Source organism: Gadus macrocephalus, chromosome 8 (genome assembly GCF_031168955.1).
Source record: "Gadus macrocephalus chromosome 8, ASM3116895v1".
In the NCBI taxonomy this organism is placed as follows: Eukaryota; Metazoa; Chordata; class Actinopteri; order Gadiformes; family Gadidae; genus Gadus; species Gadus macrocephalus.
Window position 1 is genome coordinate 19,074,793 of NC_082389.1, and position 17,301 is coordinate 19,092,093.

The window sequence follows — 17,301 nt, forward strand, 5'->3', positions numbered from 1 at the left end:
TCACCAGGACAGGGTAGGATCTAGTCACTAGTACAGGGTAGGATCTAGTCACTAGTACAGGGTAGGATCTAGTCACTAGTACAGGGTAGGATCTAGTCACTAGGACAGGGTAGGATCTAGTCACTAGGACAGGGTAGGATCTAGTCACTAGTACAGGGTAGGATCTAGTCACTAGGACAGGGTAGGATCTAGTCACTAGGACAGGGTACTATAGTCACTAGGAAGGGGTTGGATCTAGTCACCAGGACAGGGTAGGATATATGTGTAAATGTAAATCAACTGCATTTATGTAGGGCTTTTCTAACCATTGGCCACCCAAAGTGCTTTACAATATTGCCTCACATTCACGCACACATTCACACACTGACGGCGGAGACAGCCATGCATGGACACCATCGAACCAACAACCTTCAGGTTCAACCTTTCACGAGTACAGGGTAGGACATAGTCACTTGGACAGGGTAGGATATAGTCCAGTGTTTCCCTCAGAAAATGTCTTAGTCAAGGTGGTCAAGGAGCAGGGGGGGGTGGGGGGGGGAGTCTCCGTTTTAATTCCATGGCACGACCATTGTTGGAAACAGTATTCCTGATGCATTGTTTAACTTTATATTTTATTGGCAGTATGTTTTCTTTCCCTACGAGAGTTTTATACTTTGTTAATGCATACTTATTAAAAAATATTCATAATTTATTTATTTTCTTCATTGGTATTCAAGGCGGGGCCCTATTGTTGTTAAGGCGGCCGCCTTAACCATACAGTGCTGGGGGAAACACTGTAGTCACTAGGACAGGGTAGGATATAGTCACAAGGATGTGTGGGCCTTTAATGACCAGTGGTAGGGCCGAGACAGTGGCTCCTCTTAGGGTACCTTTGGAGATCGAGGCCTCTGCGTTCCAGCTCAGCGTCCTTCTCTGTGATGGCGTGCTCCGCCGCAGCCAGCAGCTCCCTGCGCCGCGTCTGCTGCTCCCGCTGGCTCTGGACCAGCCTTTCCGTGGCCTGGGACGTCTCCTGCTCCAGATCCTCCATCTGCCTCATCGTTTTCTTCTTCTCCTCTCCCTCTCGCAGCAGATTCTTCTTGAGCTCTAGTATCTCTTCTCTCAATAGATCACAGCCACCCTCGGCTCGTGCAGCAACTGAAGCCATCTTTGCTTCCTGTTTCAGGCCCAGGACTTCCTGTTTCAGGCCCACGACTTCTATTTCAAGCCTATGAATGTGGAGCTTTCTCTCCTGGATCTGCTCCTCGTTTTCCTCCTGCTGAACCGGGGTCAGAAAGAACCGCAATCAACCATCTAGAAAAGCGTTTCTCAAACTATGGACCGGCCTCCAGTTGGGAGGTGGGTCGCACCTGCACAACACACTGAACCCTCAGAGCACACACTACGTCTTTACAGTGAAGGCCACATGGTGAAGACATCTGTCGCCTAGTTGTTGGTAAATCCATCAAAAAGGAAACCCAGACCCTCTGCTTACCTCCTCTTTGCTCCTCTGGGATCCCTCCCTTCCTCTTCTTTTTTTCTCCTCCTGTTTTAACATCATCTGCTCCTCCAGGGCAGTGTATACCACCTCTCTGGTCCTCCTCTCCCCCCGGAGCTCACACAGCACCTCCTGTCAGACAGGACGGTTAAGGTTTGTTCATACAGCACCTCCTGTCAGACAGGACGGTTAAGGTCCGTACATACAGCACCTCCTGTCAGACAGGAGGGTTAAGACAAAAAGTAGTAGCAATGTTGTTTTAGTGGTCGTAGAGTAAATTATGAGAACCAAAATGCAGAATTAGCTAGCGATGTTGTGATTCCGACAACACTAGGTTAGATGGTTAGCTGAGATATTATTGTATTGAGATCGCTAGGTAAGCAAGTTAGTAGGTACTATTGTGGTGCTTAAAGTGGTTGGTTTCTGATAATGGGGCTTTGACCTTGCTAGGTTTGCTAGTGCTATTGTGGTTTGTAGAAATAGGTTGGCTAGTGCTATTGTGGTTCTGACAGCACTAGGTTAGCTAGTGATAGTGGGGTTCTGAGCAGCCAATGAGGAGGCATTGTACATTGTGGCCCCACAGCTTCACCTCCTCCCATGTCCCTTCCTCTCTCACCTCCACCCGGGGCTCAGCACTCCCCTCCTTAGGTGACCTCGCCTGCCGCTCAGGGTTCCCTTCGGCACCTCCACGGCTCCCTGCTAGGGGGACAGGTCAGAGGTCAGAGGTGAAGGGGTACTGCGGGGGGATTATAGTGAGGGGAAAGTCATTCAGTTTGGATAAAAAAAAACGCAAGCAACATTAAATACTAGAAATGTGTTGCCCATGAGTGCTGCGAACAAACATACATAGGAACAAAACAAAATGTCAACAAGGCCCTGCTGGTAGTGAATGAGCAGCACAGGAAGTGAATGAGCAGCACAGGAAGTGACGGAAGTTACCGAGCAGCGCTAGAAGTCACCGAGTGCCACAGGAAGTGACCGAGTAGCATAGGAAGTGACCGAGAAGCACAGGAAGTGACCGAGCAGCACAGGAAGTGAACGAGCAGCACAGGAAGTGAACGAGCAGCACAGGAGGTGAACGAGCAGCACAGGAAGTGAATGAGCAGCCCAGGCAGTGAATGAGCACCACAGGAAATGACTGAGCAATGCTGGAAGTGATGGTGTGGCTGAACGCGGTCACATTGGATACACAACACACTCATTTTCCAATTAAAAAAACACTTATTTGAAAGTGTGTAGGGGAGGATGTGTGTGTTAACTGCACTAGGGCCACAGGACAGAGGTTATTAGGGATGGCCCGAAAACATAATTTCCAGCTTTGGATGTTTGTTAAGGTGCAATTGTGCGGGACAGATCTATAAGAAAAAACATCGCTGCCTGTTCTTTTTACGATTACTAAATAACCAACACATTATACGTAGGTAGAACAATTCTTCTAATTGTTACCTAACTAACGATAATTCGGTCCTCAAACATTTGGCCTTTCTGATGACTGCCGCAACATCAGCTGAAGCGTTGACCTTCATATATATTTTAATCACTGGGATATTCAGAGGAAATAACCCAGCCTTCTACCCGCAGTCCGCAAATATGCATTGATGTTAAAAAAACTGAAATATCTGAATATTGAATTGAGATTCAAATACCTTCCTTACAAACTAATATCTGAATATTCTGGCAAGTTCCAAGAGGTTATCGGACAAGTCAAATGTTGGTTTATCCACTAGGGTTACAGGTCAAAGGTCAGACAGGTGAAAAGTCAGAAATCAATTCAAATTCGTGTGGCCCTGTCCACACAAAGCCGATTTCATGGCGAAACCGCAAAAGGTCTTGTACGGTTCGGCCTACCGTCCACACGAAGACAGCGAATCCGCTGATCGAAACCGTAAACTTCAAATCTACCCGGTTTCGTTTTGGATTCATGTGGACGCCTGAAACCGACTGAAATCGTAAACCATGACTTCATCGCCCCACCCCTCGACCGTCTAGCCAATGACTGTTAAGCCCGCGGAGTCCCACCCATAGATATATATATTAACATACCACAGCCTGTCGTGATCTATTGCTTAAATATAAGTATGAAACGTTAAATATAATATATATACATATCAGATATTATACAACTATCTATTTTCGCGAATGGTCGTATATCGAACGGTGGTATTGCTCCGTTTCTCCCGGAGCACTCCGGATTCGTAAGCTCAGAGGCGACGGACCCATTGACGGACGAAACACCTCCGGGACCGGACGAAACGGTCCGTATCCGTATTTACCGTAGGGTGTGAATGGGCCTTTAACGGTTTCGCCCGTTTCGGCTTCGTGTGGACGGGGCCCACTATAGATACCACGTCATCTCAAAACTAGACAAGAGGTTTATAGAGTAGGGTATCTCTAGATATATAATATTTTTGATATTATATGTTCTTGTTGTTAGGTTGAATAAAGGATTTTATTCAGGCACTTTACGAATGACCCAAGCAGCGACACACCCAGTGAAACATCAGTTGATTGACCCAAGAAGAATGGAACGGTCTTTATTAATAGTTGAAGAGGTAAAAGAGGAGGTGAGGTCACTTCCTGCGGGCAGAGATGCGGCGGCGGATGCGGAGGTTGGCTCGGGTGTTCTCCCGGCCTGGTGGTCTGCTGGATGTCCCAGACGGGGCCGTACCTTTCTTAGACGGGGGCTGGCAGTCCCCTTCCGGCTCTCCCTCCACCGGTCGCTTCCTGGAACCAGCGACCTGCCACACAAAAACACTAGAGTTAAACTGATCTGGTGGCCCTAGTTAACACCGTCTGGGGGCTTAGGTCCATCCCGACTGGGGGCTTAGGTCAACCCCGACTGGGGGCTTAGGTCCACCCAGTCTGGGGGCTTAGGTCAACCCCGACTGGGGGCTTAGGTCAACCCCGACTAGGGGCTTAGGTCAACCAAGGCTGTTGGCTTCAGTTAACCTTGTATAGGTGCTTAAACTAGTCTGGGGACTTAAACCAGTCTGGGGACTTAAACCAGTCTGGGGACTTAAACCAGTCTGGGGACTTAAACCAGTCTGGGGACTTAAACCAGTCTGGGGACTTAGGGTGCACTCACACTAGGCCATCTGGCCGTGGTCGTTGGCCGTTTTCACACCTAACGGTGCTCAACTGGCCCCATTGTTCTCTGGCCTGCATTCAGACTAGGCTATCTGGCCGTGGCCGTTGGCCGTCGCAACTGTGGCCTGGCCACGGTAGGCTCTTGTACATACTAGGAATGGGCGTGAGGAATCGATTACTCGAGTACTCCTCGTTACAAATGAACTCGGTTGGTGGACAGGCAAACTCGAGTTTGCATATACACACACAAACAAAGTTTTCTGAAGCAAATGTATACATTTTCTGTCGGCGCCACCAACGCATGCCGTGGGCACAAAGCAAATGAAATGTATCCATTTCTGTGTGGCGCGTTCCGTGCCGTGTGCAGGCATGCCACAATTAAAAAAGTTAAGAGATGGTGGTTAAAGCAAAGCGCAGCGAAGAATTGAAAAACTTTAAAGAAATAGGAGATCATAAGGTAAAATGTAAAATATGCCAAGCGAAATCGAGCTACCAGAAAGTACTATGCGGCAACATATGCTCCTGAAACACAACGGTGAGTTCGGGAAAGCAGACCCGCAGCAACCAAGTGTGTCGGCTATTTTCACCGCCGCAAGATGCAGCTCTAATCCCGACCGTGTAGAGAAGATCACAACGCTGAGTATTTCCGTAGTCCATTTGCTGCCGTTTCAGCTTTAAATTATTTGCAATGGTTCGGCTACTTGTTTCGTTGTTGGTTTTTTCAAACTGTTACAGGCCTTGGTTCGACGTGATTTAAATTGTGAGACGCATATATTTATTTTTGTAAGGAAAATGTGTTTTGAACGTTTGCAAAAATAAATAATGAATACTCTGATAACTCTTACTGTTTAGATGGAGAATAAGCATTACATGTTTGGTTGGTAATATTGCCGTTCATCATCAGGCCTATTCCTGCTGCAGATGCGTTGCATTCTAAAAATAGATTCGATTAAACGAGTACTCGATTGATCCTCAAGGAATTCCTTCGATCACTCGAGTTTGGAATTTACTACTCGTGCCCATCCCTAGTACATACGTCATCACGTCGTAACACGTCATCACCAAGCGTCCGTTGCATGGACCATAATAAAGTCTGCCGCCAGTCAGAGTTTTAACAACAATGGACAACAACACAGAGAACACAGTTCGCACTTTGCTGAGTCTGTGGTCGCGGATTCTCCCAAATACATCGGAATTCTTGTGGGTCTTCTCCAACTGTGCCTGAATAGCATCGTCTGCCCAAATGGCAGTCGACTTCTCTATGCGACCAACGTCAACCAACAGTTGAACCGCTTGACGCCATGTTTACCGTTTAATGGGAAAGAAGGCTCGACGCCTTTATTATGTCCATGGTCGTCGCATGGACTATACGTCATCCAGCTCAGGTTGCGTAGCCGTGCGTGTGTCGGCTCATTAGCATCTGTACCGTGGCGGCCCGTACTGTAGCAGCACACCTCTCCCAAGTGGCCAAGTTGGCCTGGCCAGACTAGCCACACTCACACTGGCAGATTTGAGCAAGGTTAGGTGTGAAAACGGCCACGGCCAGATGGCCTAGTGTGAGTGCACCCTCAAACCAGTCTGGTGGCTTTAACTAGTCGGGTGGCTTTAACTAGTCTGGTGGCTTTCACTAGTCCGGTGGCTTTAACTAGTCCGGTGGCTTTAACTAGTCCGGTGGCTTTAACCAGTCCGGTGGCTTTAACCAGTCCGGTGGCTTTAACCAGTCTGGTGGCTTTAACCAGTCTGGTGGCTTTAACTAGTCCGGGGGCTTTAACGAGTCCGGTGGCTTTAATGAGTCCGGTGGCTTTAACGAGTCTGGTGGCTTTAACGAGTCTGGGTGTTTTACGTTGGTATCCTGCAGCTGCTCGTCTAGGGCCTTCTGGAGTCTGGAGATGATGTCATCCTTCTCCCGACACATCTCCATCAGCTGGGACAGCCTCAGCTCATGGGACTCCAGGGCCTGGGAACAACCCCATTACATGTTAGTAGGGATGGGCAAAATGATTATTTTCCGGGAATCAGTTCTTTCAGTTCAGTTCACTATAATGATTCATTTGTTTGATTCGTTCGTCTTGATTCGTTCGTTAAGTCAGATTAAACGACTTCTAGGCTCTACCCTCCGTGAAAATCCACAAGATATTCTATTTAGTTTGGGTTAGCCAAACGTTCCACCAATATTTATACCACTTACCACACAATTTTTTTTTACTTTACATTTAATTCTTCATTATTCAGGCATTACAGAACTTTCATGGTCATAAATAAAATACACGAACTGCAGCTTAATTTCTTTGTTTGTTCTTGAATTGACGTAGAATGGAGCAAAGACTCCTGGGATTGGGAAATGGGTTTATCCAATAAACAGATGGAGGTCAAGTCTATTTTCGGAAATGTAGGGGGATATATGAGTGGCCCCAGGTCGAATGGCATGACCCAAGATACGTCTGACAGAGAAAGCACTCAAATTCGACGGTACCACCTTGTCATTTGTTTACCCAGGTGCCATGGCAACACCATTGCTACCTCTCATTGGCTGAATCTTTGAGAATGTTGTAGACTCAATCAATATAAGGTTGCGGGGAGACGAAGCTCTGTTCGTTTGTATTTTTTATTTACGTGACCATATTTTTGTTTTATGTTAAAAAAAAAAGAATCAAAGAATCAGTTCTCTTGTTTTGGGGAACCAGTTCTTGTCGTTCACCTTCGGGATTCGTTCGTTGTGAACGAATCGGTCGCGACCGACTCATCCCTACATGTTAGAGCTACATACACACATACAACCTATATACTGAAATAGAATAGGTTTGGGCTGGTTTGGACCCCCAGAACATATGAGGCCTCATCTCAAGGGCTATATCCACAAACTCTCACTCTCACAAACTGTCATATTCAAATCATTCATTCAATGTGGAAGGTGTGTCTTACCTGTCTGGAGATTTGGGTTTGCTGGAGCAGGTCTAACACAAACGAGGTCAGAGATAAAAAAAACACAACAAGAGTTCAGAGACAAACAACAAAAGTTGCATAGATGCACCACTTCTATAATAGAGCGATGTCTAGACTGGAGGTGTATCTATAATAGAGGCGCTGTATCCATAAGAGAGGGGTGTCTATAATAGCGGAGGTGTATCTCTAAAAAAAGCGGAGGTGTATCTCTAAAATAGCTCAGTATCTCTATCATAGAGGTGGTGTATCTCTATCGTAGTGGTGTATCTCTATCATAGAGGTGGTGTATCTCTATCGTAGAGGTGGTGTATCTCTATCGTAGAGGTGGTGTATCTCTATCGTAGAGGTGGTGTATCTCTATCGTAGAGGTGGTGTATCTCTATCATAGAGGTGGTGTATCTCTATCATAGAGGAGGTGTATCTCTATCATAGAGGAAGTGTATCTCTATCATAGAGGAGGTGTATCTCTATCATAGAGGTGGTGTATCTCTATCATAGAGGCGGCGTATCAATAACAGGGGTGTCTATAATAGCGGAGGTGTATCTCTAAAATAGAGGTGTATCTCTAAAATAAGGGAGTGTGTCTCTAAAATAGAGGAGGTGTATGTCTATCAAAGAAGGTTTATCTCTATCAGAGAGGTATATCTCCATCATAGAGGAGGTGTATTTCTATAAAAGAGGAGGTGTATCTCTATAATGGAGGAGGTGCATCTCCATGAGAAAGGTAATCTCCATGACGGAGGAGATTTGGGTCTTACCAGCTGTCTTGGCGTCCAACAGCTCCTGAGACTTGTTGAGCTGTTGCTCCATTGACTGCACCTTCAGCCCCAGCCGCTCAGGGCTTGGTTCTCCCAGACAGCTGAGCGCGGTCTGGGTGGCCAGGGTGTCCTGCTTTATCCCGGCCAAGTCCTGAAGCATACAGGCAGCCCTGTCAGCCTAAGATGGATGTAGAATGTGTCTGATTCTAGAGTGTGTGGGTTCAATTAATCCATGCTTATCCTAGCATACTGTAGCAAAACCTCTGTGGGGAGGCCGACCTTAGAATCTCAAGGCTGGTGGTAGATAAAACCAATTTTTACCGACTTTAGTTTCCACCAATAATTTAGCTGGAGGCGGAGATCTGTAAGCGCATAATTAGCTAAAAGAAACACAAACTTAGCCATCACTAGTAAACTTTCCCTGGTGGGAATACAAGCTATGGTGCCCGTCACACTGAGCACTTAAGCAGCCTGTAAAACGAGAGGCACACTGCGAGTGCACAACTACATTTATACCTACGATGTTGGGTGCGTTTTTCCGGAGTTTATATTTGTTTAACTCTGAGCATCCAAAAATGTGAGTTTCAGGGCTAGCCAAAAATGTAGGTGCTTAGACACGCAAAAGCAGTGAGCAAAGCACCTTGTTCCAATGGATAACCACACAACAGCCACTTCCAGAGGTAAAGCCCTCAGTTTGAGAGGGGCCTCAAACATCCTGTCATATCAGACTCTAAAGTTCTTATAAAAAGTGTCTGTCAAGGTTTAAAATCAACACCTGTAGACTGGCCACTGCTGGAGTAAGGTCCTTCTACACCTGCCGTGTAGCGAATAAATGCAAATACACGGACGGAATAGTCGCTTCAAAACTTCAGCCGCGACGCAAATAAGCGGCAACTTCTAATAATAATCAGGCTGGCGAAAATGACAGATGGACTATTAGACTTAAGGAGAGTTTATGCTCTGTCCTTTCATGAAAAATTATATCTGATTAAATAAATTCTATAAGAAAATGAGTTGTGCTTTTCAATCCAAGCTTAGAAAAGTCTAGCGAATGATACTTTGCTGAAGAGGGTGATAATGATGTTTTTAACAGCCTTTTTTTGTTCCCTGTTCGAGAACTACATTTTGGCACTCTTTGGGAGAAGGTTGGTATCCATACGAAGCTGTAGTGATACATCTGCACACAGTTATGTTTTCAAAAGCAAAGTTGCGTTGTCTGTTTACAGTCCCATTCACCTCCCATTTGTAATTATTTGATTGCGAATAATCGCGTCCAATGTAAAAGGAACTTAACACTAGCAAACCACGAAACAAAATGCTACTTTGACCCTGGCTCTGTTCCGTCTACCCCAAGGAGTTCTGCTACAACTTGGTAGGACTGCTGGGACACAGATTAGGGTTCTGCATGTAGCGGGTTGTAGTGTGAAACAAGGAGAGACCTGCTTCTTTGGGCCGGGTCCAGTGCTGCTCAGCTCCTTCACCAGGTTCTTAAAGATCTCCAACCGCTTCTCAGCTTTCTCCTCCAAGATATCCTTCTGCCTCTCCAAACGATCTCTGAAGAACAAGAGAAGAGGTGAGACAGGGTCACTAGGAGAAGAAGTGAGCCAGGGTCTCTAACAGAAGAGGTGAGCCAGGTCTCTAGGGAAGAGGTGAGCCAGGTCTCTAGGAGAAGAGGTGAGCCAGGTCTCTAGGGAAGAGGTGAGCCAGGTCTCTAGGGAAGAGGTGAGCCAGGTCTCTAGGAGAAGAGGTGAGCCAGGTCTCTAGGAGAAGAGGTGAGCCAGGTCTCTAGGAGAAGAGGTGAGCCAGGTCTCTAGGGAAGAGGTGAGCCAGGTCTCTAGGGAAGAGGTGAGCCAGGTCTCTAGGGAAGAGGTGAGCCAGGTCTCTAGGGAAGAGGTGAGCCAGGTCTCTAGGGGAGAGGTGAGACAGGGTCTCTAGAAGAGGTGAGACAGGGTCTCTAGGAGAAGAAGTGAGCCAGGGTCTCTAACAGAAGAGGTGAGCCAGGTCTCTAGGGAAGAGGTGAGCCAGGTCTCTAGGAGAAGAGGTGAGCCAGGTCTCTAGGAGAAGAGGTGAGCCAGGTCTCTAGGGAAGAGGTGAGCCAGGTCTCTAGGGAAGAGGTGAGCCAGGTCTCTAGGGAAGAGGTGAGCCAGGTCTCTAGGAAAGAGGTGAGCCAGGTCTCTAGGGAAGAGGTGAGCCAGGTCTCTAGGGAAGAGGTGAGCCAGGTCTCTAGGGAAGAGGTGAGCCAGGTCTCTAGGAGAAGAGGTGAGCCAGGTCTCTAGGGAAGAGGTGAGCCAGGTCTCTAGGGAAGAGGTGAGCCAGGTCTCTAGGGAAGAGGTGAGCCAGGTCTCTAGGGAAGAGGTGAGCCAGGTCTCTAGGGGAGAGGTGAGACAGGGTCTCTAGAAGAGGTGAGACAGGGTCTCTAGGAGAAGAGGTGAGTCAGGTCTCTAGGGAAGAGGTGAGACAGGGTCTCTAGAAGAGGTGAGACAGGGTCTCTAGGAGAGAGGTGAGCCAGGTCTCTAGGAGAGAGGTGAGCCAGTGTCTCTAGGAGAGAGGTGAGCCAGGGTCTCTAGGAGAGAGGTGAGCCAGGTCTCTAGTGGGACTACATCAAAGCTAGAAGGACAACGTTAGTACAAGAAGCTTTTACTTGTAGTCTCCCTCCATCTCAGAGAAGAGAGCTGAGTACTCCGAGCTGACATCCTCCCTGATGCGCTGCTCCAGCTGAAGGCTCTGCTTCTGCTGCTCCTCCCGCCACGCATGCATCTCCTTCAGCTGAGACACCTGCCTCTGAGGAGCACAGTCGGCCATTTAGCCCAGACCTGCCTACCAGCCGGCGCTACAGGGGATCCCATGGTGGCCTTTCCATGTCAAGTTTCCCTTAACTACTAGTATTATGTAAAGGTAACCCTAAGTACGACTATAGCATTACTTAAGGTTACCTTCACACAATACTATAGTCGTACTTAAGGTTACCTTTACCTTTACTGACACGGACCACACCTAGCTCTTGGTCAGACTAACCTGGTAGATCTTTTTACACACAACAACCTTGTCTTCTTCCTCATCATCTTCACCATTACTGCCCTCTTCCATCGTGTCCTCCATTAGGCTCTCTTCCTCTTCATCATCATCCTCCTCCTCCTCCTAGATACAAAACACACAGTTAGCACATGGGCCTCCAGGGTCAGCTGAAGGGACCCCCAGGGTCATCTGAAGGGACCCCCAGGGTCAGATGAAGGGACCCCCAGGGTCAGCTGAAGGGACCCTCAGGGTCAGATGAAGGGACACCCAGGGTCAGATGAGGGGACCCTCAGGGTCAGATGAAGGGACCCCCAGGGTCATCTGAAGGGACCCCCAGGGTCAGATGAAGGGACCCCTACCTGCACATCCTCCAGGCTAGAGTCCCAGCCCATCAGAGAGCTCCTCCGTTGAGTCAGGCTCTTCTGGTCGGTGTTGTTGATGAGGAAGGAGACATCCCTTGCAGCCCTCTGGGACTTGATTGGGAGGGTCTTGGAGGTCAACACAACAACCTGTAGACAAAGAATAACACACAAACTATAGCTTTATGTCGATGGGTAATCATCTTAAACGTATTCCAGGAACACAAAAGATGCAAATACCCTATATATCTCACACACACACACACCTTAAAGGTCCCATGGCATGGTACTTTATGGATGCTTTAATATAGATATTAGTGGGCCCCTAACATAGCATTCGAAGACGTTCCTAAAATTTCGCCGTGGTGCAGAATTACAGCCACTACGAGCCAGTCGCACATTGAGCTTTCCCCTAACGCCCCGTTTCGGTGTCTGTAGAGGAGAGAGGCGGGTCAAGGAGGAAAAAAATTGCTGCCACGGTACCATAGACCGGTACCACCAGAACACTCCTGGTGCCTCGGCGGCACCAGGAGTGCCTCGGCGGGAGTCCTATACCTAAATAATTTCATATTATACATAGATATCTATATCATAAAATATATGTGTGCGCCTCCAGACGATATTATGAATCTCAAACGACTGTGTCAGGTTCTCAGACGTCTCTGGTTCTTCCACTTCCACATCAATCTGAAGTAGACTGAACCGCGAAATGGAGGAGAAAGGGATTGTTGCCCATGATTGTTGACCGCGATTGTCTCCCGCCGGAGCCCTGCCCTGCTGCCCCAACGTATATATCCATTTAACCAATCTCATTCAGGTATATTTGTCACAGTCACCATGGACACTGAACAAGTTACAGGTCATGGTGGAGGAAACAGACTATTTAGGATTCTCAACACAGTGTTCTGACTGCATCCCTAGTGGTGAACGACCATAGACCTAGAATTATCACTATATGTAATATGTATTGATCATCCATGGTAAACTACAATCCGAGAGCTATAATTATCACTATCTGTTATATGTATTGAACATCCATAATGGTAGACTACAATCCTAGACCTATAATCAGCACTATCTGTTATATGTATTGATCATTCAACTAGATAGGTCGGGGTCGGCTTAGCTCAGGTTGCTAGTTCGATCCCCAGCTCCTCCTAGTTGAGTGTTGATGTGTCCCTGAGCAAGACACTTAACTCTACCTGCTTCTGACGAGCTGGCTGTATCCTTGCATGGTTGATTCTGCCGTCGGTGTGTCAATGTGTGTATTAACCGATGTAAGTCGCTTTAGATAAAAGCGTCTGCTAAATGCCCTAATTGTAATTGTAGATAGCGGTTAGCGCGTGTTTATTTGCACTGTGGTACCTGAAATACAAATAGCTTTTGAGAACATGAAGTTGTGCAGTTGTATAACAGTTTAGATTTGGATACCAAGTTTCTATGAAAAGGGAGATAGACAATTTTAGTTAGTGAACAGGGAAACTAACGTCTCCAAAACACACCAACTTAAAAAGAAAAATTCCTGTTAATCGAATCCTCTAAATACATAGGATGTGTTGGTGGATTAACGGAGCATCAGCTCGTCTTCATCAGGCTATAGGATGAGTATTACATCAGTCTTTTAACGGCGTGATTATCCTAGGAATTTGCCGTATAATTGCATCGCGGTAGCCTGGCTATTGCCAGACCAAGCTCAATCGTAGATTGCACGTTGGTCTGGGGAAGTTGCTCTCTTTTGCTTCAGCACAAGAGGCGTGATCAATGGGCCAAGTTCAAATGACTAAGCAATTGGCTGCTTGCCGTCGTGAGCTATCATCCGTGACGTGAGCAAAGCTCAATACTATTTTGACTATTCCATTATACATATTTTCTCGATCTATTGGTTACCTTATGAAAAATAATTCATAAAATGACGGAAACAGATGTAAGAGACAGAGGAACTAATGTGTTTGGGGATTTCTTAATACCCTGAGCAACCGTACCGGACACCGACCAAGCCTTGTAACGTGGGAAAGGCATGAAGAGTTGAAAGAGGGACGGAGAGAGAAGCACCTTTTGAGCGACAGCAGAGAACTTGAGTACGTTGAGTGTCTCGTCGTACATGGAGGCACACTGGTTGACGTTGACGATCATGCAGGCTCTGCCTCGACCACAGAAGAAGCTCTGCAGGTAGTGGGTCAGCTTGCTCTCCCTGAACGGGATGTGTCTTAGCAGCCTGTGGGGTAGGGTAAGTCCATTTAGTAGGGTGTCAGACCATTCAGTAGGGGTCAGATCATTCAGTAGGGGGTCAGACCATTTAGAAGTCTTATTTGGCCTTCCTTATGCCAGCTGCCCCGTTAGCTACTAGTTAGCTAATCTTGGCCTGCAGGTGCTGAGCTAGACTGTTTGTTGGTGGTGAGCTAGCCTGTAACCTGGAGGATAGCTAGCCTGTTAGCTGGTGGTGAGCTAGCTGGTTATCTGGTGGTGAGCTAGCCTGTTAGCTGTCAGTGAACTATCCTGGAAGCTGGTGGGGAGCAAGCCTGTAGACTGATGGTGAGATGTTCTGAATTGGCCTTCTGCTGTTGAGCTAGCCTGATAACTGGAGGTGAGCTAGTTTGCTGGCTTGTTAGCTGGTATTGAGCAGGTCTGACCTTCCCTGCTGGTGGTGAGCTAGCCTGTTAGCAGGTAGGTAGCTAGCCTGTTAACTGGTGGTGAGCAAGGCTGCTAGCTTGTAGGTAGAAAGCTTGATAGCTGATGGTGAGCTTGGCTGCTAGTTTGTTAGGTGGCGGTGGGCTAGGATGCTAGCTTGTTAGCTGGCGGTGGGCTAGGCTGCTAGCTTGTTAGCTGGTGGTGAGCTAGCCTGCTAGCTTGTTAGCTGGTGGTGGGCTAAGCTGCTAGCGTGTTAGTTTGTGTTGAGCTATCCTGCTAGCCAACGGTGAGCTAGTATGCTAGCCAACGGTGAGCTAGTATGCTAGCCGGCGGGAAGCTAGTATGCAAGCGGCGGGAAGCTAGTCTGCAAGCCGGCGGGAAGCTAGTCTGCCAGCCGGCGGGAAGCTAGTCTGCAAGCCGGCGGGAAGCTAGTCTGCAAGCCGGCGGGAAGCTAGCCTGCTGTATACCTAGTTGGTGGTCTTACTTGGACTGCTGGTTGTGTCGCAGAGCGTTGATGCACTTCCCCAGCGTCAGCAGGGAGGTGTTGATGTTACCTGCTTCCTTCAGACGCTCCCCACGGTTCTGAGTCTTAGCACACCTCTCAGACCCCGCCAGGTCACATAGAGACAACCTGGAGTACAAAAGCAGCCCATCAGACAAAACCAGGAGAACACAAGCAGCCAATCAGACACAACCTGAAGAACACAAGCAGCCAATCAGACACAACCTGGAGAACACAAGCAGCCAATCAGAGACAACCTGGAGAACACAAGCAGCCAGATAACACACAGAGAACACAACAAGCCAGGTAACACAGAGAACCTGGGGTACATACAAACAGCCGGTAGATTAGACTTATGTATCACCTCCCTCTATAACCTTATCCACATACTACATATCACAATATAATAGCAGAGTAATCAAAGAACTTCATCCACATATGAACAAGTAGGGGACTCTCAGGGCCCTATCTTGCATCCGGCGCAATTGACTTAATCACACTGGCGCATGTGTCGTTGCTAGTTTGCAACTGGAGCAGAGGGTTCTTTTCCCTCCTGCGCCACGTGTCGGTAAATTAGGGAATGATCTTGCGCCCCAAGGGGCGGCTCGGCGAAAGGAGGAGGCATGTTCTGGCGCAAACGTTCCCTGGTGCTATTTTGACGTTTCAGAAACCACTTGCGCCACAAACCAGGAAATACCTGGTTTACAGTAAAGTCAGTGGCGCGTTGTTCAGATGCTACTTTAAGGGCGCATGCATAATGTTGCTTGTGCACCTTGCACATACACTTTGCTTCTCTCATCTACCTAGCCACACATTCTCGGTATATTATTTGGGAAAGAACAGCGGTAATAAGTTGTACTTTTAAATCAATGCATCTGCAAACAACGTACACCAAACGCATATTTTCTTGACACAGACATTGTGTACATGCCCATAACGTTTAGGATTGATGAGTATTTGATCGTGAGTAAACATTGTTTTACCACGAGTGAGTGTTAAAAAGAATGAATGAATGCGGGCGCGTGTGTGTATGTGTAACACACACACGCGTGCGGGTGCGCGTCCATCTGTTTGAACACACGCAAACTAAACACGTAACGCATAATACAGTCCATGGCAATGTATATTAACGGGGGGACACATGCATATTAGGAACACAGGTTGATAACGATAATGCATACAATACTGATAAGAAACAATGTTTATAATGTATTGTGTATATCATTAAATAGAACCACATTAAATAGGACTCAGTATTTGAAGTTGTGGAAGAAAACCTTATTCCATGTATGACTTAGGCCATATTATTTGGCCATAAACGGAGCCATATGAAGTTTGAAATTCATGTGCATCTGTCATCGAAGACTGAAGACGTGCTGTCAAAATATCAACTCGTCAGATTCAAATGCGCTCATGGCTCTTAAAGGGGATGGGAGATGGCACTGTCATTGGTTTATTGCGCGTTACGTCCAAACCATACGTCCATCAACCCTTTTTAGATTAGCGCCGGGCGCAAGAGTCATTATTCGCGCCGGTAAACTAGCGACATCGCCATAGAACCGCCCACAAAGCTACTTGCGCTTGGCGCTTCTCACTTGCGTTTCAGACCGTTAAAATAGGGCCCTTAATGTGTAGTAACCTTACTTCTTCACACACACACACACAACCACACCACATATTAACTAGTAAGGGACTCTAGTGTAGTACTGACTCGCTGATGCCGTCGACCCTGGGGACACCAGCCTGGTCCGTCCTCAGGATGCGGATGGAGAAGATGCTGTGACTGCACACAGACACAGATACAGAGAGAGTCAGCGGGTAGAGCCACAGAGCTACGAGGCGTACTGCCTACATGGTTAGCAGTAATGGGCTGAGCCACCCCACATAGTGATCTCTTAATATACGCCTTGTCCGAGAACATGCTGTCCGGATAAAGGCCAGGTGCAGAAAGGTAGCATTATTCACCTAGCAGCCATCTTGGAGCGCATTAAGGTCCAGATAGCTATTATTTAGAACCAAGATGGCCGCTAGGGGCTGGAGGTCCATAGAGTGTGAGTACCTGCGACTGGACGACTGGTTCAGTTTGGTGAATGCGAAACTCTGGTTCCTCCGGCCCAACTTCATCACCTTCAATGCCTCTTCAGCACTGTTCACCTGCACCCAGCGCAGGTCTGTACACAAGCACACACACACACGTTGGAGGGTTGCCAGCTTTGTTGGGACATGGCCAGGCCTGTTGGGCGTGGCCAGGTGCTTTGGGGCGTGGCCAGGTGTGTTGGGCGTGGCCAGGTGTGTTGGGCGTGGCCAGGCGTGTTGGGCGTGGCCAGGCGTGTTGGGCGTGGCCAGGCGTGTTGGGCGTGGCCAGGCGTGTTGGGCGTGGCCAGGCGTGTTGGGCGTGGCCAGGCGTGTTGGGCGTGGCCAGGCGTGTTGGGCGTGGCCAGGCGTGTTGGGCGTGGCCAGGCGTGTTGGGCGAATTACATTCAAAGACCTATAATTATCACTGTTATTTGTATTGTTCGTTTATTTACATAGCGG

General features: G+C 47.7%; 1 protein-coding gene across 15 annotated transcripts in view; it reads right to left on the reverse strand.

The window, feature by feature from the left end:
• Positions 1 to 17,301, reverse strand: part of kif20ba (kinesin family member 20Ba) — a 48,463-nt gene that overhangs the window by 14,049 nt on the left and 17,113 nt on the right. For 10 of the 15 annotated variants that reach the window (XM_060059777.1, XM_060059774.1, XM_060059768.1 and 7 more), the window contains 15 exons: positions 16,826 to 16,937; positions 16,478 to 16,549; positions 14,749 to 14,895; positions 13,689 to 13,851; positions 11,637 to 11,786; positions 11,278 to 11,397; positions 10,904 to 11,043; positions 9,702 to 9,816; positions 8,263 to 8,440; positions 7,484 to 7,515; positions 6,405 to 6,518; positions 4,143 to 4,212; positions 2,091 to 2,173; positions 1,472 to 1,606; positions 870 to 1,255 (listed from right to left, as the gene is read on the reverse strand). In XM_060059777.1, coding sequence (XP_059915760.1) covers positions 870 to 1,255; positions 1,472 to 1,606; positions 2,091 to 2,173; positions 4,143 to 4,212; positions 6,405 to 6,518; positions 7,484 to 7,515; positions 8,263 to 8,440; positions 9,702 to 9,816; positions 10,904 to 11,043; positions 11,278 to 11,397; positions 11,637 to 11,786; positions 13,689 to 13,851; positions 14,749 to 14,895; positions 16,478 to 16,549; positions 16,826 to 16,937 — 2,017 coding nt within the window. The remainder of the gene's footprint in view (positions 1 to 869; positions 1,256 to 1,471; positions 1,607 to 2,090; positions 2,174 to 4,142; positions 4,213 to 6,404; positions 6,519 to 7,483; positions 7,516 to 8,262; positions 8,441 to 9,701; positions 9,817 to 10,903; positions 11,044 to 11,277; positions 11,398 to 11,636; positions 11,787 to 13,688; positions 13,852 to 14,748; positions 14,896 to 16,477; positions 16,550 to 16,825; positions 16,938 to 17,301) is intronic. The other 5 variants (XM_060059772.1, XM_060059773.1, XM_060059779.1 and 2 more) reach the window with 5 other exon arrangements.